Source organism: Lethenteron reissneri, chromosome 68, assembly GCF_015708825.2.
Source record: "Lethenteron reissneri isolate LAM-NWPU_2019-01 chromosome 68, ASM1570882v1, whole genome shotgun sequence".
In the NCBI taxonomy this organism is placed as follows: Eukaryota; Metazoa; Chordata; class Hyperoartia; order Petromyzontiformes; family Petromyzontidae; genus Lethenteron; species Lethenteron reissneri.
The window spans coordinates 785,116-810,981 of record NC_083846.1 but is presented as its reverse complement, the minus strand read 5'-3'; the positions used below and the strand labels follow the sequence as shown (position 1 = coordinate 810,981).

At 50.7% G+C, this 25,866-nt stretch overlaps 2 protein-coding genes across 2 annotated transcripts; both read right to left on the bottom strand.

Moving 5' to 3' along the window:
* Positions 1-819: 819 nt before the first annotated feature.
* On the bottom strand, positions 820-9,037 carry LOC133360422 (uroplakin-3a-like). Its single transcript, XM_061579139.1, has 7 exons — positions 8,884-9,037; positions 7,972-8,118; positions 6,245-6,530; positions 4,866-4,954; positions 3,680-3,812; positions 2,178-2,263; positions 820-920 (listed from the first exon to the last, which is right to left on the bottom strand). Exons 1-7 carry the CDS (start codon positions 8,981-8,983, stop codon positions 889-891), a joined length of 873 nt encoding a protein of 290 aa, XP_061435123.1. The 5' UTR covers positions 8,984-9,037; the 3' UTR covers positions 820-888.
* A 4,160-nt stretch (positions 9,038-13,197) lies between these two features.
* On the bottom strand, positions 13,198-25,278 carry LOC133360291 (polypeptide N-acetylgalactosaminyltransferase 18-like). Its single transcript, XM_061578933.1, has 12 exons — positions 25,261-25,278; positions 23,955-24,180; positions 22,000-22,219; positions 21,522-21,688; positions 20,934-21,120; positions 19,463-19,660; positions 18,753-18,867; positions 17,782-17,967; positions 16,585-16,722; positions 16,046-16,141; positions 14,547-14,708; positions 13,198-14,248 (listed from the first exon to the last, which is right to left on the bottom strand). The coding sequence occupies exons 1-12, from the start codon at positions 25,276-25,278 to the stop codon at positions 14,111-14,113; spliced, it is 1,851 nt and encodes a 616-aa protein (XP_061434917.1). The 3' UTR covers positions 13,198-14,110.
* Between the last annotated feature and the right edge of the window lie 588 nt (positions 25,279-25,866).

Genomic DNA, 25,866 nt, shown 5'->3' with positions numbered 1-25,866 from the left:
GGACGTCATTTGAGATGGGCAGGCTGTTTCTGAAAAAAAAAAGTTCCGTATCTTCTTGGGCCTGACCTGGTTCAACAAAGATTGTTTACATTTATTTAGTTTGTATTGTCGGCCAACGGCTCAGCGAGGGAGCGGTGGTGCAGTGCTCGGCGCACTGTGCAGTTTGACCTGGCGACCAGAACTGGGTTTTCTTCTCCGCCCAGGTCTCGGCTAACACCAGGGTCAAAACGATGCATTGAAACCGATTTTGTAACCCACCGCTTCTCCCGCATTTAAAAAAATAATCATTTCTGCGAATGAAAGTTTTAGAAAAATAGTGAACGCATCCTGCCACTTTAAAACATGCAGTAAGCTTTCGCGACCAAAATGACATCTTTTTTGGGGTTTAATCACCTAAATGTCAATGTCCTTAACGCACCACCACCACCACCCAACAGCCAATTATTAAGGGTTGTCACGTGAACAAAGCATGCCACACGGATGTTCGGGAGTCAGCTCACAAGATTCACAATTCAAATTGTAACTAATTGGCACGTGTTGGTTGTTTGCGAGACAAACCTGGCTAATTTGCCGTGTCGGGTGGTGGTGGTGGGTTAACGTCGCATTTATATTTATGCGATTGAACCCAAAAATACCTTTATTATTGAAATCCTCCCAGACTCCACAATCTCACCTCGTTACCGTTGTTGTTGTTGTTTGTGTTGTTGTTGTGGTGGTGTTCACGTTGAACATCGCCCGGTCTCGTTGCCTCGAGATTTCAACCTCGCGGTGGCTCCGACATTTTATTATAAATTTTACAATAAATCAGAGGACGAGAGATTTCCGTTTCACACAGATTTTATTTGTGGTCAAGTATGACATCATTTCTGCCCGAGTCCCCATCCGTTTTCAGTGCTTCAGAGTTTCCGCTGCCACTTGGCCTAAAAGAGAAAGAATCGACATGGAAGTCAGATGTTTTTTTATTTGTTTCATCTCGAGAATTTATTTTGTCAAATTTCCCATTTCCCCCGATCGTGCTGTGCGCATCGTGCAACGGAGACATCCCGCCTGGGATCACGAGCCTCTCAACAGCACCGGGGCGCCACGGTGCGAGATGTCTCCCTCGCCTGGTATGCAGGAGGGCGTGGGTTCGATACCGACCCTGACCGCCTGTTGTATATTTGGAGTTTGCGGTCTCTCGCTCTGTGGTCGCGTGGATTTTTCCCCTTCCCATTTAAAATCAACATCACGCGTTTCGATTCAGAAAACTCCGAGTAGCGCGGTGGGCTATGTACGATGCGAAAGAAGTTCGTAGGTGCATGCTTGCAAACACTAACTCACACCGACTCGCATCACAACCGCCATTTGCCACTAAGTGGAGGTGACATCACCACCCCGCTGATGCGCGGCCAAGTGCACTGAGGCCACCACGTGACGTGTAGAAGGACTGGCCGACAAGTCACGGGACAGAGGTGCCACGGGCTCACGTGACCGACGGAGACCATTTCGGCTGCTATAAAATGTCCACGTAATTTATCAACTTCGTTGAACTTTCATTTGTGATGGCCACGTCGCTTCTGATAAAGTAGCAACATAGCACCTCGGTGGGGCCTGACCTTGTACAATAAAATAAAAATTAGTTTTTAGATTTAAAGGCGGGTGGCTGGGTGGTGGTGGTGACGGGTTGCATGATGCGAGTGTTGAATGGAGCGAGGATGTTGTTCTGGTGAGTTTGGGGGGGGGGGGGAGATGATGATGCCGATGGAAGAAGGAATTCTTCCAGTGGAGCAGTGCAAGGGGAGAAGCGGAGAGAGACTGCAATGTGGCGAGTGGGGGGGGGGCGTGCGAGTGCGTTAATGGCAAGTGAATGGTGAGCGAATGATCAAGTGGGTGTGTGTGTGTGCGCGAGTAAACAGGTGAGCGGATGAGCGGCCAGGGAATGAGTGAGTGAACGACGATTATCCAAACCGGTCCTTGGCCTCACCTACGTTGACTCAGCCTCAAATGAATACCTGGTGCGGTGTAAAAAAACGTCGCCACTATAGAGAAAAAGGTGGCCGGGTGTGGTGCTGGCAACCCACCCCCTCGTGTGCCGTGCCGGCCTTCATAGATGCTGCTACTCGCTAACAGCACTTGGCTCAAAGGTCTGTTAAGGCTATACGGGGGATCTTTGTCTTTGTGCGTGTACGTGCATTCACCCTCGTCAAACGCCTTGTTCCTGAACTGCGACTCCATGCCAGAGATTTGAGATGGACGCGCCTCCTTCGTGATCTCCTTTCCGTCTCTGTGCACGCACACAGAGACGCAACAGCAGTTACACCACCACCAACAGCAGCAGCGCCATCAACAGCAGTTACACCACCACCAACAGCAGCGCCATCAACAGCAGGCAAAGCAGCAGCAGCAGTAACAACAGCAGCCAGTCGTAACAGCAGCAACAACAGTAACAGGCAGGGGGCGTCACGGTGGCTACTCCGCCTGGTACACAGGAGGTCGTGGGTTCGATCCCGACCCTGACGATGCCTGCTGCTGTATGTTTGGAGCTTGCGTGTCTCTCGCTCTGCTCGCGGTCTTTCGGATGATTTTTCTCCGGGTCCTCCGATTTCCCCCTCGACATTTGAAAAACACATGCGTTTCGAGTATTTGGCTGCTATAAATATCCACTTGATGAGCCAATTAATTGGGCTATCATTTGTTTCCAGGTCGCTATTCAACTCAGTGGGCCTTAACTGTTAAATAAATGAAATAGTTTCGTAAATAGTTTGAGTTTAACAGCAACCGCGCCAACCTACGGGACCGTCTGGCAAAAACGGCACCAATCCGCAGCATGTACAACCATTCTTAGCCCACTTCAGCAATTTGTTTCTTGCTGTGGTTGTCCCACCTGATGCCAGACGCTTGTGTTTGCGCCCGAAACGTCGTGATTTGTTATTTTATTTCTATTATTATTTATATTATTTTTATCATTAATTTATAATTATGTATTTTTTACCTACGTGACTTTACCGAAAAGACCTAAGAGTACAACCATTCTCTCAGGCACGTGTCGTGACGGGTCCTGCAAAATCCGACCATGCCCGTTCAGTGTTTGCCGAGCTGCATTGACTTCCGGTTGGCGAACGACGATATGAGGAGGTCGCACTCGTCACACACAAAGTGCCTTCCACAAGCAAGCTGTTTTTTATGTCAAATATCAAACAAAATCGGTCACCGCATCACGCGTTTTCAGAGGCGCTTCTGCGGCCGTCTGGAATGCTCTTCCTTCCGATATTAGGAAGCTACTGGAGCTGTGCACTCTTAAATCATCATCTAGATTGACAAACGAATTTCTTTAGAACTGCTTTGTATTCTCCCACACTTCCGATTAGCACGGTTGGCTACGCACGGAGCCAAAGAAGCTCAACGTACGTACACACGTGATCCCATGACTGCGAGCCACTCGATTTAACGCGGCCTCGCTACCCCCCCCCACTCCTAGCGACGTCACCGCGAGGAACTTTAACGAGCGCCGTGGAGTGGAGCGGAGCAGCACCGTGCCACGTTCGGCCCACACCACAAACTACCGGCGTTTACCAGCGCCGGCTGCTCGTCCTCGAACACCTCCTCCACAACCGCGACCAGCAGCGCCACTGGCTCATCGGTGCAGAGGGTGAGCCGGAGGCTCACTGGCGCCAGGGGCTCGCCGGCGCCGGGGGCTCACCGGCTGGGCGCGAGCAGCGCGGCGCTGAGCGCAAGGAGCAGCACGAAGAGGATGGAGCAGAGCACGGAGGTCACCACCACCATGCCCCCCGTGCGCTTGCCGGGCCACACGTGGATCTGCTCAACGCTCACCACTGTGACAACGACCACAACGAAAACGATCACAACCATCATGATCGCTACGACTGCTACCGCCACCTAGGGAATAATAACAATCGTCTAATGAGAACAACGCCAACCCTACGCTGCGCCACCGCACGGAGTCCTCTCATCGCTCTCGTGTAGAAAGCGAGAGAGGGGGGGACGACACTCAGAGAGGACGACTCCGAGAGAGAGGGGACGACTCAGAGGCGCCAAGAGGACCAATAGACGAGGAGCAGGAAGGCAGCAGGAGCAGCAGCCATGCGGTAGTGCGGAGGCGTGGAGATGAGGGAGAGGAGGGGGGGGCGCTACCAACAATTATACCCTTAGGTTTTTTTCGGTAAAGTCACGTAGGTAAAAATAAAAAAAAGTTAATAATAAAATAGTTGAAATAAAATAATAAATCACTATTTTAATTTCTATTATTTTTTTTTTTACCTACGTGACTTTACCGAAAAAACCTAAGAGTATGAATCCTTGCAGTCATGAAAGCTTCAAATCTAGAAACAATTATACCCCCAAGCTCTGTGGCCCTATACATATTAAGTTATTATCGGCACAACTAACGAGTGTTTATGCCCACTCGTGCAGAGGGGGCAACAGCCTATCCCAGTTTTCTTCATCGCGGCCCCTGACAATAGACAGAGTGAATCCCCCCCTAGCCCATAGTGCTGCTGTCAAATCCCCAATGGTTTACAATGTGGCGGCCCTCACTCTGAAGTGCCCCCACCTTTGTAAACGAGCGAGGAACACGGCACTCTCTCGGAGCGATGGAGACGATTCGTGCCTTCCCCTGCACCGCCATCTCCTGGCAAAGCCAGGGCACGGCTCCTCATAGACGCACACCCACTGGGAAGGGAGCGTCACAGCCCGTCCGCGTGCGAGCCACCAACCCTGGTCACTGCCTCCACAGCGGTGCTGGATCTCGGGGCGAACGCGTCCCTCTTGCGCTCTCTCTATGCAATGAAGGGCCGTTGCCGGAAACGTCGCCCATTAAAAAAATAACTCGTTTCCCGTAATCGTTAGCACGGCCTTCTCCACCTCACCTGGCTTGGTGGAGATGGGGTCGGACCACGGCGTCTCCATGGCAGGGGGGGAGAAGAGAGAGCTCCTCGCCAGGAGCGCGAACTTCACTCTGACGGAGAGAGAACGCACGAGAGAGTTGAGAATCCACGTGGGGTAAAGGCAGTGGGGATGATGGACGAGTCTAGATGAAATCAAAGGTTTCGATAGATTCGGGATGTTGTTGTTGTTTTTGTTAAACAGTAACCATTTTTTTACTGGTTAGTGTGGTTCAGAATGTCAGGAGAACTGGTAACCGATAGGGAGTGGAATTAGCAGTTCAGTAATGAACGCAAGCGATTTAAGAGACCGAGTTGAAGCAGCGACCCCCTGAGTTCACAGGTCCAGGGTGCTGCCAACCCGAGTCCCACCGTTGATTCGTTATCGGGGGTGACTGGTCCCATACATTTCCTATAATAATTAAAGTGTACAGTATATATATTTAACAGCGTAAGAATGACATAAATTAGGAGCACGAGTTGAAAAGTTGAAGCGATTGTTTTTATTAATGAGCAGTGGTCATTCTTCTGCATTCACTACTCTCACCGTCTTTAATATCGCTTTCATTATTTATAACTTTAATTAAATGACTCCCGATCTTCTTATGCCACCACTTCAACTCAATGTTTTTTTTGTTGCAGGAAACTCAAGGCATGAATTATTTATAAATCGTGCAATGATTGGGACACAAATAATCATCATCACAGATTAGTTGGCACTTGCTGATGTTGTTAGTGGCATGGACTACAGCGCTGTCGTCGTGGTGGTGGACAAGAACAGAGCCAGCAGGCAGCCAGCAAACCTTCAGAATCAGAGTACTGTATGTATTTATACTGGGTGGAATCCGATTAACTAGAAAGCTCTTTTTCACACATGTCCAGGAGTGGCGGGTCAGAACGTTACAACACAATAACACAAGTGCAAAGTATAGGAAAGCTAAACAAATCACTTAAATATACAAATACATTAAACTATTTTTATATAACCAGGTAAAGCCCACCAGATGTTAAACTTTTTTTCAGAAGCGACCTGGCCAACACAAATATCATCATCATCACATGGACATTTATAGTAGAAAAATAATGTATGGCAGAAAAATAATAATAATCATCATCGATTTAAAGCTAATCGTGACTGCAGGGATTCATCTTCTTGGTTCTTTCGGTAAAGTCACGTAGAAGGGAAGTAATAAAATAATAAAAATAAAACATTATTATTTTATCATGTTTTATTTTTATTATTTTATTACTTCCCTTCTACGTGACTTTACCGAAAGAACCAAGAAGAGAATCATCATCATCATCATGTTGCCAGGGTGTGGCAGTGGACAGAAGCCCAGCCACAGTCAGCCAGCAAAGCTCACCGGTAGGCCGTGCCGTTCCAGAGGGGGCCGTTGCACATGAGCGCCGCGGGGTCATCGGCGATGCCCGTAGCGCAGGCCGCGTCACCCCCGAGACGGAAGATGACCATCCCGAGGAGGGCCAGGGCCACGCTGGGCCCACCGGTGCCCCCCGCCACCACGGTGGGCGGCGGTGGGGGCTGCGCGCACGGGGGCACGGGGAAGTAGCCGGCGAGGTAGGGGCCGCGATCTCCCGCGCCGGTGGCCACCCTCGACCCCACGGCTCCAAGCACTCGTGAGAACGAGTAGCCTGCCAACGCCGCAAAGACCAAAACGAGTAGCCTCAAAACCACGAGGACAAAGGCCGACACTGGAACACTTGAGCCTTATGGCGGGACCCCGGGGTCCCGAATAAACGGAAGTCAAAATCGTAATTAATTTGTTTTTGGCGACTCCGTCCCACCGCGCACACAAACGCCGCGACCCGCCTGGCGCGGATCATTCTGTTGTCGTGTCGTCCAAACGCAGCAGCGAGGAGACGAATGCGCAGAAGAAACAAAACTTTGAAACTCTGATTAGCGCATCGTGTAGAGCTCGCCGAGAAGAATAGATCGCTGTGTCGTTCGCCTTCGACAGAAATACAATGACGTCGCAACGCAGTTCATGCGAGAGCCGGGGGCTTATGGGACCCCGGGGTCCCGCCATGAGGTTCACTTCACAATTCTGGCCATCGCGCCGGATGAAGCTGGTTGTAATCACTGGCGAAACGTCATAGTCCAAATGGAAATGTTGTGGGTTTACTCTCCAACACACTGGTGTGCCGAATTCACAACTAACTTATGTTTACGTGACACACTTTAATACGTAATTGTTTGTGCCGGGTGGTGGTGGCGAGTTTTACGACGTATTTCTATTTAACCCAAAAAAACTGCATTATGGATAATAATGATAGGGAAAGCCCTGCTAGGTGTTAAATTGACAAAGATCCTCTGTATAGCCTTAGCAGACTGTTTGGGGCAAGTGCTGTTAGCGAGTAGCACAACTATGAAGGCCGACACGGTACACGCCAGGGGGTGGGTGGCCAGCACCACGCCCGACCACCGCCTTTGCCTCGCTAGTGGCGATGGTTACGCACAGCCCCAGGTACTCATTTGAGGCCGAATCGACCTTGGGGAGGCCTCGGACCGGTTCAGATCATCGTCACCTGTTGCTAACCATGAGCGGGAATCGAGTTCAGGTAGCCGGATTCGTAGCGCAGAACGTTAACAGCGTCGCTCCTGCTCCCTCGCCCATTGCACACACAGACTCACTCTGCAGAGCACGGGGGGGAGAACAAACACATGCCGCACTAGAAAGGCGCCAGTCGGGAATCTAACCGGGGCGCTTCTAGTTTTATTTTACGATGCAAGGTCCGCCGAGCTACGTAGCCCTCTTTCAGAAACGACAGACAACAAATGATGGCTCAACTGAGTGGCCCATCATCATCATCACCATGTGGGACCTTTATATCACGAGCCAAATACTCTAAACGCGTGATGTTCATTCTAAAATGAAGAGGGGGGGAAACTGGAAGACCCGGAGAAAATTCCACGTGACCGCTACGGGGAGAGCGATAGAGAGAGAGAGAGACAAACTCCAAATTTACAACAGGCGTCGGTATCCAACCCCACAACCTCCTGCACACCAGGCGAGGGAGTTAACATCTCCTCGCCACCGTGACGCCAACGCAGGCAACCCTCTCCCCTCCTCACCTTTCCCGACCTGTGCGGCCACCACCCCGACCACGGAGCCGGGGTCCGACGGGAAGACGCAGATGGGCCGAGCCAGGATGGCCGTGCTCTGGGTCGGGTTGTACGGGAAGATCGCCGCCGACACGAGCCGGGGCTTGGTTCCCTCACCTCGTATCACACAAAGACAAAGACGCCACCCCGCGTAGCCACAACAAGCTGTTGGGGCAAGTGCTGTGAGCGAGTGATGGCCGGCAAGGCACGCGAGGGGGTGGATGGCCAGCACCACGCCCGGCCGCCTTTGTCTCCCCGAGCGGCGATGTTTACACACCGCACCAGGCTGAGTCTACCTAGGAGAAGCCCAAGACGGATTCAGATAATATTAACCACATTGCATTGCGGACCTCCTTGTTCATTTCGGTTTCAGACCCCCCCCCCCCCACCGGTTTAAAAATAGAGGACAGAGATGGCGGAATTGGAGAGGTCGAGATCCTAAAAACTCTGGATGGCTCCAAACAACGAGGAAGCCACTTTACAATAATTGTGATCCAAACGGTGCGTGCAAAAAACTATTACTAGACAAAAATCAGCCACGGTGGCTAGGAGATGTTAACTCCCTCGCCTGGTGTACAGGAGGTCGTGGGTTCGATCGTGACCCTGACGCCTGCTGCTGCTGTATATTCGGAGTTTGCGTCTCTCTCTCTCCCCGTGTCCGTAGATTTTGCGCCGGATTCTCCGGTTTTCCCTTCCACATTAGAATATTTGGCTGCGATACATTTCCACACGATAAGCACTTCGTTGCGCTATCATTTGTGACCTGGTCGCGTCTTAAAAAAAAAGGAGCTATACAGCTCGGTGGGCCTTACCTGTTAAAATAAAAATAGTTCTTGGTATTTCACAACCAACTCACGGACTCATCGTTTCTCGCAAACTTACCGAGCAAGAGTTGAGAAGTTCCGGCTCCAAACAGCGCGTGTTGAATCACCACCAAAAAACACAGCGGCCATCGGCGAAAGATACCCGTCTTATGAAACATTGTAGTGTACCGGAGACGATTTCTCCTCGTTTTAAATATCCGGTTCACGAGAGAGGAGCGGAAAGAGAGGAGCGAGTAATCTAGGAGCGAGAGGAGAGATTCTGAAATGCACCCCACCAGTTACAGCGGTCAAACCGGAATAACGGAACACGTTTAAGCGAGCAATCAAATCCGGCGGAGTCGGATTTGATTCTCCCCCCACGCGGGTTGAGATGATGGGTGATTGTGACGATTACTTTGCACTGTACCACGCGCCTCCCAGTTACACTTCAGTATAAGAATCTGTCTTTGATCCTGGAGGAATCTGATGAACTTTCAAGCTGTTATTTAACAGAATGGCAGTAGTTTCACAGCTGTCAGGATACAAAAACAAACACAATTATCCAATTATCTAAAGATGGAATGCACATACCGTGTTATAAACACATCATATTACCCTGTTATCTTTATTTTATACAAATGTAATTGTATTTATTTTATTTATGTTTATTTACGTTGTGTTATTTATTTTATATATTTCGCACATTTATTTATTATTCCGTGTATGCTTATTATTTATATTATACACTTTTTGTTTTCCCAAATCCGGCCCGGGTGTTCGATGGCTCGGCTAATGAGCGAGTCGCCTCGGAATTCGAAACGCCGCGAGTTCAAATCCTGGTTGAGTTGGGTGAGGGTTGACTCAGCCCACTCCTCCCAGCAACCATCGTCCATCCCTCCGGGGTCGATAAAGTAGGTACCACTTCGTGGGGGGAGATCAACAACAGCGGTTGTCCTATGGAGAGACTCGCCACACCCGCCGCCGTCATCCATAAGAATGTGGAATTTCCACTACTGGCTCCCTGCGGGGCTATAACATCTGGGAGGTTGGCACCACCAAGTCCTTAACTGCTGTTCATTTGACCAAAAAAAAAATCAACGTTGACTCTAAACTGGAATGTGGAACGCTGCGGAAAAGCGAGATGTTAACTCCCTCGCCTGGTATACAGGAGGTCGTGGGTTCGATCCTGTCCATCACGTCTGTATTTTTAAATCCTTTATATTAAGTTCGCGTGCTTGCTTGCTTGCTTGCGTGCTTGCTTGCTTGCTTAGGACCGTGCAAATCTTTCGCTCGTTTTTTAACCCACTTCCCGTGATCCAATCGAGCTGACATTTTCCACACAGACTCGTTGTGTGTGACAATTAATTTTCGTGAAAAAAAAATCCTAAATTTTACACTGTTTAGGGAAAACAAATTAAATATTTAATTACCAATTGCTTAATGGTGGCAGACAATCATCTGACCCATAGGTGGCAGCCATCTCAAGCCAGAGGACGAGAGGACTCTAGCCGCCACGCATATAAAGGATTTATAGTGAAAAACTTTGTTTTTACGGGTTTACTTGTCGGAGTTTGCGTGTCTCTCTCTCTCTCCCCGTGGTCGTGTGGATTTTTCTCCGGGTCCTCCGGTTTTTCCGTCCACATTTAGAATCAAAATCATTCGTTTAGAATATTTAGCTGCTAGTTATGCATTTCCACGTGAAGTAAAGCCAGATCGTTGAACTATCATTCGTGATGGCCAGGTCGGTTCTAGGAAAAAGCGCTACACAGCTCAGTGGCCCCTTACCTGGTAAAATATAAAACAGAGTTTTTAGTTTATCCGGTCAAGGTCTCACGGAGTCTCAAGACTCGTTATCGGGAGGGTCCTGCGACATTGCGATGTTTGTCCATGGATGCCATGAGTGGTGGTGAGGAGGCTCATGAAGGACGCTGCTGGGTCAGTTGGAGGTAGTCGCCCTCCAGCAACAAGAACGGAGGGCAGAGGAGTGACGCTCACAACAACCAGCGAAGCGCAGGGTGGCTAAAATGCAGCAGTCGGGCAGCACGGCTGGTGCATCTGGTCCGTCATCTCGGTCGGTCAACCCATGGCACCTGCTGGTCTTCACGTGATGGCCTCAAGGTGCACCTGGCCTGGCACAGGCGCCGTGGTGACGTTTCTATCCCTCCACATTTAGAAACATGCGTTTAGACAATTTAGATGATGTTGCTGATATAAATGTCCAAATGAGACGTCCACTTTGTTGAGCTATCATTTGTGGCCAGGTCGCTTTTGAAAAATAAGTTCATACCTCAGTGGGCTTAGTCTGGTATAATGGTGGATGGTTTCGTTTCATTTGTACGTGTTTGGGCGACATTTGTTAACTTTTTTGCACTTTGCACTCCTATCATGTTTTTTTTTATTGTTTGTTGATGTAACGTTCTTACTCGCCCCGACTGGACGTCTGTGAAAAAGAGCTTCATAGCTCATCGGATTCCTCCTCCAGTATATAAATAAATGTTCTGATTGTAAGTGGCGGGTGGTGGTGGTGGTGAGCGTTTGGCTTCCCGTGGGAGGGAACCGGAGAATCCGGTTTCAAGCTTAATTATACCATCACTTTAACCACCATCATCATCACCACGATCTGCATCATCATCATCACTATTCTTATCTTCAGCAGCAAGAGGAATAATTCACGTTGGGCGTCGTTGCCCATTCGTATGATGAAGACGGCTGTATGCAGATGTTATACGATGTTCAAACGCCAAATAAAACTCACCGATTGCAAGGCTGCATTCACCCACACACGCTTGTGCTAAAACAGGCACACAAACGTGCTTTGATAACAATGCACGGATTGTCCTTGAAACTGTTTGGCCTAAATCAGAGCTACAGCATCCTCTGTGGCCATGTCTCTGCACCAGCGCGAGACGGGAATGCCAAAAGGCGAAGAGCACAGGAGCCGGGAAGGGGTGGCCAGCACAATGCCCGGCGGTCTTGGTCTCTCTCGCGGAGATGTTTGAGACACACCGACCAAGAAACTAATGTTGAGGCTGTGTCGACTGAGCGGGGGTGCCCAGGACCGGTTCTGGTATCTCTCACCGGCGTTGGTGGCGTTGGTGGTGTTGGCGTGAGCGGGAATCGCCGAGTTCGCAGCGCGCTAACCGCTGCACTACCGCTCACCCACAATTGGGGGCGCGTTTCCCATAGACTCGGACACACCCCCCCCCCCCCGCCTGAGACTGACACGGGACCCTGCATCTTCTTGTGGTTTCTTCTCGAGTTGACAGATTTGCGGTCGGCGCAACCACGAAAGCGATGAGTCCAACAACCACAGCGAGTCACGAATGCGGCAGCCAAGACTCCTCGCTGGCACGAAGGCCGAAAGGACCACGGACTCATTACCCACCCCACCATGATCCCCATCACCAATACCATCACCACCACCACTAAAGCCACCACCATGGTGATAAGAGCACTGCCAGGCGTGGTGCTGGACACCTACCTCATGTGCCACAGTCTGTTAAGGGTATACGAAGGATAGTTGTCTTCTCTATGTGTGTAGTCCACTGGAGCGGTATACAGTGCGATGTTGAGTGGTTCGTGCGGTGGTTCTGTGGTTGCAGCGTGGTGTGTTGTACAATGCTGTGTGGTACATTGTGGATGTGGAGGTGTGTGTACTGTAGCATTATCTTTTCATCGGCTGCGTAATGTGGAAGCTACCTGGTCTATCGCTCCATACGAAGTTTCAGGTCTTCTCGGCCACAGTCATGCCCCTCCTTTCTCTATGCTTGTGAAACGTGGATCCCCCTATTGGAACATCTTCGCCGGTTAAAAACATTTAGGTTGGCCTGCCTATGATTCATCATGTGTTTAACCAAGCTGGATTGTGAGGAGCTCACAAATCCTGGAAAGATATGGACAAAGTCCCATAGGTGAGCTCCAGCGAGTAAGGCTACGTTGGCTGGGTGATGTAGCCAGCCACCGCATGCCCAAGCGGCTATTGTTTGGCTGGATAGAGGAGGCTAAATAATGGGCATGGCACGGGCTGAAAAAGAGATGGACTGATGTGGCACAGGAGGATGCGGAGCTGAGTAGATTTGCCAATTACTGGTACCAGCCATGTCAAGATCAGCCTCTATGGGGGAGGCTCGTGAAGGACGCTACTGGGCAGTTCGAGGCCGTAACCCTCCAACAACAACGGAGGGCGGAGGAGCAACGCTCACAACAACGAGGGGAGCGTAAAGACGACTAAAATACATGGATCCCTGCAGTCACGAAAGCTTCAAATCAAGATTGACTAAACTACAGCAAGTTGGCGCAGTAGGGGGTACAGATGGTGCATCGGCCAGTCATCTGAGTCAACTCATGGCACCTGGGTCTGTCCAGCGACCTCCTGTCGCGAGTCTTTGACACTTCACGTGGCCTCAAAGTCCATCTCGCCCGGCACAGGCGCCGTGGTGAGTTCATCATCACTTCGTGGCGAATAGAGGCGGCTGCTGTTGTTGTTGATGGTGGTCTTGTTGTTCCACGAGCCCGACGAGAAACGTACAGTGACCGCTCTCTTCACAACGAGCCCTTTACATTTCATAACACAGTGCGATGAGATGGCAATGTGAAACAGAGATGATTTTACAGCATGATTTTTCTTTTCGTAAATGACTATTTACATTAAACGTCTCTTCACATCAACTGATACACGGAAACAACGCAGAGCACCACACGTGACGCACCTCCACCAATACGGTCTCCTGCGTGTCAATGTGCGCGTGTGGCCTCTACTGCAATGGAGACACCGGTAAACACCCGGTGATTGATTCACTTAACACCTTCTGCTGGCTTGCTGTGCAGACCTCGGAACCAGTGGCGAGTCGCTTCAATGGTGGGCGTCACAGTCCCAGTAGTACGTTGGTGCGTGGCCTAGCCCCGGAATTCTGGCTGTAAGGTTTGATTATTGAGTGCTTGAGAAAGCTCATGGCTTTGTAGGCTTTCCGTTTTAGAAACACATTCATTTACACGACACTCTCTCCCGGGCTTTTAGGGTTCATGAATTTAAAACATCAGAAAGCCACTTTGCTCCTAAAATATCGTGGGGAGCCTCTTGAATACTAGTGCAATAATTATTGGAATCTACGAACGGCCTTTCTATTGGTCTCACGAGTCACCGGTCTCTACTGCCCCAGCAGCTGTGGAATCTGCACAGCGTAGAACGTGTTGGTAGCAAGAAGGTGGCAGTGGTGTCATCGACAGCTTTGGGTACAATGATGACAGCTTTGGGTACAATGATGACATCTTGATGCCAATCTTAAGCGCGTGTCCATGTATTGGGGCTACGATTTGCGGATGTACGCCAAACGCCACTTCTGCCCGGAACAGGGCACCAGCACGAGCTCTATGCCGTAGCTTCTCTGAGCATTCTCCTTCACCTCCAGGCACTTCCCTCCTTCCTGGAGCCTCAGTTCTCCGTTCTGCAGCCACACAGTAAACACACATTAGATCTTGAAGCGGTCCTTCCATCAGCAACTAAATAATCATCAGCGTTGCTGTGGTAACTAACACACAATCGATAATCAGGCAATACAGCTCCTCCTTCCATATGTCTGTGTCCCTGCACACTTTATTAAAATAAAAGTCTTCACGTGAAGAGGCAGATCAACGAAAGGAGGCGTTCGTAACGAGCCTAATCTGATCAGCATTGCCACATCAATTCCTAATAAAACATTTTGACGACTTAAAAACCCACGTGGTTACTGTCAAGTCCGTCACCTCAAAGTGAAGCAGGCTGCTGGCCTCCTGACCGGTCAGCTGACAGTCCACAAACGCAGGCTCGACTCCCGATGCCGACACCCCCAGACACACAGCTCCGGGCCTCACCAAGTCCAAGTTCAGCCCGATCATAATCCGGTTGTCTGAGGTTCTCATTGCCAGCTGCTCAATACAACCAACACAAGTAGACACACAGACACGTGTAGACACGCGTAGACACGTGTAGACACGTACAGATCGCCAGGGCGGCCCGTGTCCATGTAGGCGAACTTGGCGGTCGTCGAGAGCACCACGTTAAGTGGGGTGCCAAATTCTAGTAAAAAAATACTCAAAAAAACGAATAAACTAATGGAGATGTCATTATTTAAATTCCCATGCGCGTACAGAAGGAATATGAATTAGAATTCATTTCTAAAAATGTATGAGAATTTATAAAGTAAAATATTTTATTGACTGCCAATATAAATACCTTAAATCGGACTGAAATATCATCTAGCTATCGTTTACAAATCTATTCTTTAAATTTGTATCTCTATTTTATCTGACCTCAGAAAAACTAGTTGGACAAACGGACGGAGAGACATCCAAAATAATTATGCCTCTGTCGAAAAAAATACGCTTAGAAAACATTAAACAGAAGATAGGAGCAAAACGTTTCCCAGTTTACAAACAACCTCAGCCTCGATCTGCCCTTGGGCTTCAGCGGCGGGGGAGCCGATTGCATGGTTCGCCCTCGGGCGCCAGTTGCTGGCAGCTCGTCTCGGGCCGCCCCTGACAGATTGGGTAGCAGGGTGGCGCAGCGGCGACACTCGCGGCTCACAGCGAGAAGCACTTGGGTTTAAGTTTTACTATTGTTACAGTAGACACTCGATTATTCGTGTGAGATTGACAAAAATTGAAAACTCATGGATTTTCCCTTAAGCGCAAATTAATAATCGAAGATCAGTGAAACATTGTTACTCTTAGAAATATCTATCACAAGCCACGTGCCTAAACCCAGCAAATATGTGCGCCAGTTAATCCAAAATCCACGTGATCGCCTAGACAGTACAGTAATTGGATATATTTACAACAGTGGGCAGCGTTTGATCGATTTTGATTGGCGTGGCTCTAAAAATTTAGTGGGCGGAGTCTTCATTAACAAACTCAATTTTGATTTTACTTAAACATAATTTAAACCTATATTAGTGCTTTTTGCCAGAGATCCGTGAAAATTTGATATTTTGGGATCATCCGCAATGTTTTATTATCGAAAGGCCGTGCTCCCCGTAATTAGTGTGGATAACACACTAGTTACTCATTTGAGGCTGAGTAGACCTAGGGGAGCCTCAAGACCATTTCAGATAATCGTCACTGCTTTTGGCTGTGAGCAGGAATCCAACTCTGGTTGCCAGGTTCATAGCGCAGCACGCTAACCACGACCTCGCTGCCGCTCCCCACCCTTACACCACGGGCGTAATCACACATTCATTGGTCAGGCGTTCAATACAACACAGTACCTGGGGGGTGTATCCATGGCATGGGTACAAAATGGGAAATTTATCCTTTGGGTCTCCTTTGTCCAGACAGAGGCTTTCTTTTTTGTTGTTGGTCATCTGAAATAAGAAAATTGTAACGATGTACATTTTCAAATGATTACACGCGAGTGCTTTAGGGTCTCTGTCATTATAACATCGGTGAAAGTCAAGACCACTTTGTACGTTTTCGCAGCTGTGCTGCTGCATAGCCGTCTGATGTGTTTTTGGACTGTTCCACTGTGTTGCTCGGCATGATGTCAGACGTTTCTCTCCGCGTGAGGGAGCTTCTTCAGGGACTTAATTGTGCAGCTACATGTCTCGATGTCAGTGGAACAGCTCCAGCTTCTGCAGTGGAAAAACCACACTGGTGCCTCCTGAGCTGTGCTCGGCTGGCTCGGCTTGGATATGCCAGTGGAAAAGGGGCATCGAATATGCACCACACCATGCTGGATATGCACCATACCGTACCGAGTACTCACCACACCGCACCGGATACTCCCCACTCCGTACTGCATACTCACCACGCCGTACTGCACGATGTCGTCGTGACGTGGCAGTGAGGGCAGCACGTTCTCCAGGTACCACGCGAAGCTCTTGCAGTTGAGCCGCTTGCGCAGAGCCACACGCTCCGAGATGTCGCCGATGTCGATCCCAGAGCCCTAGTGTGGCACCACCAACGAGACAAGAGTTATACACCCGGTGAACGTTGGGTCAATTATAGCAAACATTGACATTTGGCTGGAAACGTTGCACCAAAGTTGGCCCAAAGTTCCATGTCCACTGAGAGTTAATCGGGATGGTGACGCGGTGGGCCCACCGCTCGTTGCACCGTTTCGTGGTTCATGTCCGGCAGGTGGCACTGGTGAACACTGTGGGGTATGCTCCATTAAATACCACTCAGTGTGCGCCATCTGCTCATTCAAAATGAGGAAAGCCATTGCGTGCTGACGTCACTGTGAAAACAAGTTGCCAATTTCGAAAAACCACCCCGCAAAGTACTCAATTGGGATCACACCCAGCAGCAGCAGCGGCTGTATCGCCATTGACTGGGCTATGGAAATGATTGCGTGAACACAAAATGGGGCAAATGGTTTGGCTGGGTTCAAGCCAGGGGCTCAGCACTCCAGCCTCAGCGCGGGCCACATGCGGCCACCTCCTGAAGGTGGCGGCTTGCTGGGTTGGCCGAACGAGACACACGGCATTGTGTCTCGTGTCTTTTATCACGTAGAACACAATGGGCCCATCTGGTAACTTTACAGACCTTGACGACCCACCATGGCCGAGTGCGTGCCCTTACGTGAATATGCATCACGTCTACATGAATACGCATCACATCTACAGATAGTCCCCGAGTTACGATGGTGCGACTTACGATATTTCGATCTTACAATGGCGATAGCGATACGACAACATTATATTAAATTGCAGTTCATATAGGTAGGCTAAGAAATTACCTTGTTCTTTTACTTTACATTTAACTGTGCAATACAGTATTTCAATAAATACATACAGTATATAGTTTGTACAGTACGGTACTGTAAATTTCTCTGTTTTGCTAAATTATCACCATTTTTTAAGACTCCTGGGTAGGCTAGGCCATCTTCGACTTACGATGGGGTCGTCGTAACGCATCTCTATCGTAAGTAGAAGACTACCTGTACATGAATATGCATGAGTGTGCTGCACGTGAATCACAGAGGGTGCCCTGCACCGCGTACGTTCATGGGCACGTTCCAGGCCATGTAGACATTCTTCTTGAAGTCGTCCATCCAGATCTCGGCCACACGCAGCGCGTTCCTGCGCATGTGGACGCTCAGGTTCGGGGCGTACGGCTTGAAGTAGCGCTCGATGTGAGCCAAGCGTGAGCAGGGCAGCACCTCCACGCGGCCCCCGCACTGCCACACCTGGACACACGGGGTGGGTCGGAGAGTGAGGGCTGGTCACCAATAGCCCAGGCATTGTGATTGGCCACTCAGAACTCGGTAGCCGGTTGGGGTTGGCTTACACAGATCCTCCTTTTGTCTGCAGTCACCCAGGAGAGCTTCAAGACAATTTTTTTCAAGAGGGACCCGTTAGTTTTTTGCAGCAGTGGGGGCAATGTTGTTGCTGCTGCTGTGTGATCTCGATTGAGTAATTTTCAGGTAATTATTCAACATTCGGACGTTTCGGCCAATGCCTGTTACATTGTATGTTTTTTCAAGCTATGTGAGGAACCTGAGAACCCAGATGAAGCGCAAACGGAACAGGGCGAGAACCGATACCTTCCACAAAGAAGGCACCCGAGGCAGGAATCAAACCCAGGCTTGTCTTGCTGTGAGGCACAAGTGTTACCAGCGTGCCACCCTGCGCCACGGTGGCGATATGTTAGCGAGATCGCCTGGTATACAGGAGGCATAGGTTCGACCCCAACCCCGATGCCTGTATATTTAGAGTTTGCGTCTATCTCTCCCCGTGGTCGCGTGGATTGTTCTCCGGATCCTCCAGTTTTTCCGTTCACATTTAGAATCAAAGTCAGACATTCAGAGCATTTGGCTGCTATACATTTTCACGTGATATGCCGCTTCATTGAGCTATCATTTTGAAAAAAAACCTAAATAGCCCAGTAGGCCTTACCTGCTAAAAAAACGGTTTGGTGTAATAATCTGTAAGGGCCGACAATGTGTTTGTCTTTGTGTCTTAGCATCCTCACCCTGAGGCCCAGCTCCACGTTCTCCCCTCCGTACACCTGCATGCCTTCATCCAGAAAGCCGATCTCCTCCAAGTAACTCTTGCTGGCTGCCATACAGCCCATCACAATCGGGCTCCTGGAAGCGAGAGGGGGGTGAGTAAGCTGGATGACAAAGCTCAACAACATCACGTAGGGCTGGCAATAACCACAGAAATATCTCAAGTAGGGCTCTGCGAGCAAAGACTCACCATCTGAGACCAACGGGCTATCACTGACACCGGCATAAGGAAGGGAGGCCTGCAACGCAGTTCAGTCTGAGTGCAGTTAACGTCTCACCACAGTGATGTTAACTACCTCGCCTGGTATGCAGGAGGTTGTGGGTTTGATCCCGATCCTGATGGCTTTTATTTCGAGTTTGCATGTTCTCCCCGTGGTCACATGGATTTTTCTCGAGATCCTCCGGTTTTTGGCTGCCATAAATGTCCACGTGCTAAGCCACTTCGTTGAGCTATCATTTGTGACCAGGTCGCTTCCGAAAACGAGCTATATAGCTCAGTAGGCCTTACCTGGTAAAATTAAAAGTTTAGTTTAGTTCATTTATTGGAATATACGAGCACTGCCTGCGGAAACCTGGGCAGGGTTACCCAAAGGTGGACGTGGTTAGGCGAACGTGGGCAAGGCTGCGCAAATGTGGGTGAGGCTACACATTTGGCAGCCTTCTGGATAAGTACCTGATGGGGGCCGTGGGGTCCTTGCTGTTGATCCATTCGAGGGGGGGCACCATGTAGGTGCACCACAGCTGCCACGTGAACGTCTGTGCCTGCGACTCGTAGCGGTGCACCTCGAGCGTGTCGTAGTGCGTGTTGTCGAACACCGTGGAGACCACGACGCGCCGGTCCTCCTGGATCCGTGCCAGGATCGGCTCGGCCCTGGTTAGCGGAATTGAGCAACGCCATTTTTGTTGGTATATTTACTGTCATCAGAGGTGACCAGATGGCTCACGAAAGACTGTGCTGTCAATACTTAGATCCTGGGTTAATCGGATTTGAGTGTGTCCGTGATTAAACCAGGTTCTTAAGGCAGTGAGATAATGGTTTGTCTACATATACCAATGACTCACAAAGAAACCTATAAACAAACAAAACCCACACATAAACCCATAGACTCACACAGAGACCCATAGACTCACATAGAGACGCATAGACTCACAAAAAGACCTATAGACTCACACAGAAACCTGTAGACTAACACAGACACCCACATACTAACACAGAGACCCATACACTCACACAGAGTTCTATAGATTCACATAGAGATCTATAGATGCAAAGAGACCAATGGGTGGCAAAATTCTGCCCTCTATGGAGTTTAAAGCAAAGGTCACTTGAAGAGATCTCGGCGGTAGCTCTGTGATATCCACTTCCCTGGTCCATTATCATTCATATTCATGAAAGGCGGTCGTAACCCAGATTGGAACCCAGGGTTTCAGTGGTGCTGGTCCCGTGTCTCTGACCTCGACGCTACCAGGCCAGCTCACACATCGGTAATAAACATATGATGGTAAGTCCTCATTTACCACACCTAGATGCCTTCCTGAAAAGTGGCGGCATCAAGCGAAAAACACGTTGAGTAAAAACTATTTCCACATAATTAATGCAATGATCGCGTTTGGCGAGATGCGATGTCACTACTACAACGAACACACAGAAGTAATGGCGGGACATATAACTGAGGGTACGCTGCCGCGCTAGTGTATACTCCACGTACTGTATCACTGTACCACTCAGCTACACAGCTAAATAAAGTAGTTTGTTGACGACTGCTCAGATACTGCGTTATAACAGTGCACATTCCACGTTATAACTTGTGCCTTCCGCGTTATAACGGTAGCGTTTCGTATTATAACAGGTGCCTGGTTGGCTGGTGCGGTGGTGACGTCACTGCTGTACGCCTGCGTGGTGACGTCACTCGCAATCCACAGCCCTTTGAGCTGGATGCGTCACACTGTGACATCATCGCGCCTCCCCACCCACTACCCACCCACCCATCCACCCCACCCACCCCACCCACCCACCCCACTCACCCACCCACCCCACCCACCCTCCAGCATGGCCCAGTGCTGGTTACTATGATCTACTGAACTCGCGGTGCAAAGCGTCATGGCTGAGCGGACTCACCAGCCAGAGAGAGTTTGGGACTCACCATCCGACGGGGAACTCCACGTGGGCGTCCATGACGGCCACCACGGGCCCCGAGGCCGCCCGGACGCCGGTGACCCGGGCCGCGCTCAGCCCCCTGCGGGCCGCGTGCCGGACGATGCGGATGGACACCTCCGGGTACCTGCTGTCCAGCTCCTCGATCTGCGCATTGAATTGTTGCTGCAGGTCTCCTGGTGAAGGGCACCATTCATTGTTGTCTGTATTTATCATCATAAATCATGAGCAAGAGTAGCAGCAGCCGTGAGCAACCCACAGCTGTGTGAAGGGTGTGTGTGTCAGTCCGCCACGTGGTCTGTGTAAGGTGACCTCGTGCTGATGACCTCCGCACCTTTGATTAACCACGGTTGGCTATGTATGGTGAAAAAAAGTTCAGAATACATACTACACTATATACTACACTACTATACTTCTATACTAAATTGAAAACTACTTTCTGTAGAACTGCTGTTTGTGTTTAATTTATTGTCCCTCCCCCCAAACTTCCGATTAGCCACTGTTGGCTACGTACATTGCAAAAGAAGTTCAACATACATACATGATAACAAACAAAGTATGTCCTTGTAGCTCTCACTGTGGCCGCTGCAGTCGTCGACGAGGATGACCTCCTTGAGGAGGTGGTGCGGCGTGTTGCGCACGGCGGAGGTGACGGCGCGCAGCAGGATGGAGACAGCCTCGTTGTAGAAGATCAGCACCAGGCTGAGCGCCGGGAGCTCCGACGGGTACCGCTTGGAGCTGCAGCTGGGGGGGAGGGGGGCGCGGGAGAGGGGAAGTATGGTCAAACGACCCCCGTGACAACGCATGACGTGGGAAGGCCCTAGTCCACCAGTGGCGAGGCATACTCGCACTCACGCTCAGCTGGCCGGCACTGCGATGACGATGATGACGATAAATGAGTTTAACTCTCTACGAGTGAGTCGCGCACCTGGCGGGGGGGGGGGTAATGGTGGCGATGACAGTGATGGCGATGATGATGGCGATGATGACGATGATGACGACGATGATGATGATGGTGGCGATGCTGAGCGAGAGTGCGACTCCGAGTGGCGTACCCGGGAGGGCGGTTGTCAGGCACGTCGCGGTCGAGGGGCAGCCGGTCGCTCAGGTAGGCGTTGTAGCCGTAGATGAGGAAGCGGGCACACGCCTTGCGCTTCTGCCACACCGAGAGCTCCTTGCCCCACTCCTTGAAGAGCAGGGTCTCGGGGTCGGGTACCCACTGGCTCCCCTTACACACCAGGCCCTTCTCAGATGGCTCCTCGGGTTTAGCGCCATCTGAAAAGGTGGTTGGGGGTCGGGATGACGTGCGGCTCACGAGCACGCAGTCTCTATGTGCGTCCTCCCCTGGGCGACCACGCCTGGATAACGGGGGGGGGGGGGCAGGGGGGGGTCTGTACCCTTCCCCCAATGCTATTCACCCTCTGGCTACACGAGGGGGCCGCCACTCTTTCGCAGGGCTGTCATGTACGCGGACGATGGCGTCGCCACACGAGCTCTCGTCACCCTGAGGGTCGCTCCCGAGACTCCAACCTCAACCGTCATGGCGGCGCCGGGGTTCTTGCCGAAAGCGGCGGCGGCTGAGATCACAGCCAGGACCCGGCGATTGTCTGGGCGCCGCGGTGGCTCGGAGATGTTCACTACCTCACCTGTTGTACAGGAAGTCGTGGGTTCGATCCCGACCCTGACGCCTGTACGTTTGGGGTTGGCGTCTCTCTCTTGCACCCCGTGGTCACGCGTAGATTTTTATCCGGGTCCTACAATTTTTTTCTGCTCCATATCGAGAATCAACGTCTTGCATTTAGAATATTTGGCTGATGCCATAAATTTACAGATGATGATGATGATAAGCCGCCACTTGGTTGAGCTCTCATTCGCGATGGCCAAGTCGCTTCTGAAAAGAGCTACACAGCTCAGTGGGGCCTTCACCTGGTAGAATTAGACAACTAACAACTGTTTAGTTTCATCCTCGGTTTCATATCAATGGTGCACTTGATGCAATCTTCTGTATGGCAGAAAGATGGAAATACGACCTGGGTACGATCGACCTTGGTGGGAAAATTACTAAACTTATTTATATATATATACACCAGGCAAGGTCCATCGAGCTGTGTAGCTATTTTTCAGAAGCTACCTGACTATCACAAATGATACCCGATTACGTGGAAATTTATATCAGCCAAATATTCTAAACGCGTGATTCTTAATGTGGAGGGAAACATCGGAGAAAAATCCACGTGACCACGGGGAGAGAGACACCCCAAACTCAAGAGTCGGGATCAAAGCCACGACCTCCTGTATACAAGGCGACGGAGGTAGCATCTTCTAGCCATGGTGGCTCACTATTAATTAAAAAAGGGCTGCTGGAAAAAAGCCAAGACACAAGTGAACCTCATTAAAAATTACGTGGAAGGAGATGGGGAGCCAGCAGATGCGCCCCCCCCACCCCGGTGCTTTGGACATTGTGAGTTGCCCTGGCAAGGTCAACCACAGAGACCTGCGCACCAGGTTTGGGCAAAGAAAGCGACCACTGCCGACTACGACGAGAGAGAGCTGAACGCCAACCGCGACCTTCTCGGGGAGTTTAGCGTCCACGCCAGTTGCCTTGGGTTCCTGGTGCTGTCAAATATCACAACCCCAAGGTTGGGATGGGAGGCTGGCGGCTACACCAGCATGAACACCACCAGCACCAGCACCAACACCACCAACACTATGGATATATGCGTGTCTGTGTAAATCTATGGGCCTCTGTGTGAGTCTATGGTCTCTGTGTGCGTCTATGTGGCTAACCGTGAGTCTATGCGTCTCTGCGTGAGTCTATGGTTATTTGTGCGAGTCTGTGGGTCTCTGTGTGAGTGTATGGGTATCTGCTTGAGTCTATGGGTGTATATGTGCATCTATGGGTCTCTGTGCGAGTCGAATCTCTGTGTAAGCAGATAGCACAACTACTCGCTCGGATGTTGATACAGCAGTCAGACAGCCATTTATAAACACAAATTTGCGTGAAACTCACCTTCCAGAATCATTCCTAGCATCTCCTCAATGTTGTTAAGTTGCTCCGCTAAAGCCAGAGGATTGTGTAGGAGCGTCTTCTCGGGAGACGTGCTGGCTGGCCCTTGCGAGCTGATGACAACCATGGTGCTCCGGGAACCCCGCAGCATCCACAGGAGGTTTCCGAAGCAGGAGAAGACGAGGAAGACGCACAGCAGACTGGACTTCCTCGCCACAGGCCATCGTCGCTGTCACAAATCACATGTCCAGATGTAATGCATCCTCACGATTACGGAAGGGTCGAGAGCATCCGGGCTCGCCAGCCTATCGTGGTGGGGTCACGATCGGGCACGAGAGTGTTTCAAGGGGGGAGGTAGGAAAACGGGGCAAAAAAAGGGCTAACATCGATTTATTCACGTTACCGCTAACCGCATGAGAAATCTCGGTGTCTGGCTTGCCGCACATGTAACAATGAGCGCCACGTGGTACCTGAGAGTAAATAAACCACGCGGTAACCTCAACTGCCGGGCGTGCCAATCGGTGCGCTCGTTATTCAAACTTCGCTGTAAATGGTTCCCAGTTCAGGGTTATCGTTCAGTGAACCAGATACACAACAACAACAATGACAACAACAAGGCATTTGAGCGCTTGCAGTCAAGCGACCAACGTAGAAGTGATAAAAGGTTGCCACTAAAAGAAGACGACCTGCTGATGATGATGCAAAAGGCGAACAGCACGTGCAAGTATCAAAGTACAGCCAGTTCTCCTTTACCACGTGAGGTTTTTATGACGCCGATTGGATATAACGCGGTGAATGTATTAGGGTACATTTTTTTTTATAACGCGGATGCGAATTGGATATAACGCGATAGAGCCCAGGGGACGACGTCGCGCGAGTAGGAACACGCGGTTGTACGGCTGCGTCGGCGTTACATCATCACACAAGGCATTGGGATGCTGCTGGATGCTTCTACCCACACGCCTACATATTCGTTACGCCTGCAGTACGAATCTCAGGCGTTATCGCGGACTGTGCTTTATATAACGCGATTTTTCCTATAACGCGATGTTCTTCAGGAACGCAACGACTACCGCGTCATAGTCGAACTGACTGTACTGACGTAGGGGTTCCACAGCTCTTATTTTGATTGGCGTGTGCTTAGTTTAAGACATTAGGTGGTGCAATTATTCCCGAAGGACCCATGCTTGTACTCGTTCTCTGCTATGTCGATGTTTTTGTCTTTCTGACTGCTCCTGCTGCGCACACGTCGCGCTACGGATCTCCCGTGTGAAACAGCAGGGCCACTCACTACCCCAGGGCCACTCACTACGTCAGGGCCACTCATCACGCCAAGGCCACTCACTATGAGAAGGCCACTCACTACTCCAGGGCCACTCGCTACCCCAGGGCCACTCACCACACCAGGGCCACTCACCACGCGAGGGTCCTCACTACGCCAGGGCTCTTCACCACGCCAGGGCCACTCACTACGCCAGGGCCACTCACCACACCAGGGCCACTCACTACCCAAGGGCCACTCACTACCCCAGGGCCACTCACTACCCCAGGGCCACTCACTACGCCAGGGCTACTCACTACCCCAGGGCCACTCACTACCCCAGGGCCACTCACTACGCCAGGGCCACTCACTACCCCAGGGCCACTCACTACCCCAGGGCCACTCACTACCCCAGGGCCACTCGCTACCCCAGGGCCACTCACTACCCCAGGGCCACTCACTACGCCAGGGCCACTCACTACCCCAGGGCCACTCACTACCCCAGGGCCACTCACTACGCCAGGGCCACTCACTACCCCAGGGCCACTCACTACCCCAGGGCCACTCACTACGCCAGGGCCACTCACTACCCCAGGGCCACTCACTACCCCAGGGCCACTCGCTACCCCAGGGCCACTCACTACCCCAGGGCCA

Excerpts from the sequence above, each read along its gene's own strand:
- LOC133360422 (XM_061579139.1), bottom strand. The coding sequence starts at position 8,983 with ATGTTTCATAAGACGGGTATCTTTCGCCGATGGCCGCTGTGTTTTTTG. Across the intron at positions 6,531-7,971 it reads GGCCGCACAGGTCGGGAAAG|GCTACTCGTTCTCACGAGTG; the intron begins GTGAGGAGGGGA and ends CGGCGTTGGCAG. Across the intron at positions 2,264-3,679 it reads GCGCTGCTCGCGCCCAGCCG|AGACGGAAAGGAGATCACGA; the intron begins GTGAGCCCCCGG and ends GTGCGTGCACAG.
- LOC133360291 (XM_061578933.1), bottom strand. Across the intron at positions 21,121-21,521 it reads CGACGACTGCAGCGGCCACA|GAGACCTGCAGCAACAATTC; the intron begins GTGAGAGCTACA and ends GCCCTTCACCAG. Across the intron at positions 18,868-19,462 it reads GACCCCACGGCCCCCATCAG|GAGCCCGATTGTGATGGGCT; the intron begins GTACTTATCCAG and ends TCTCGCTTCCAG.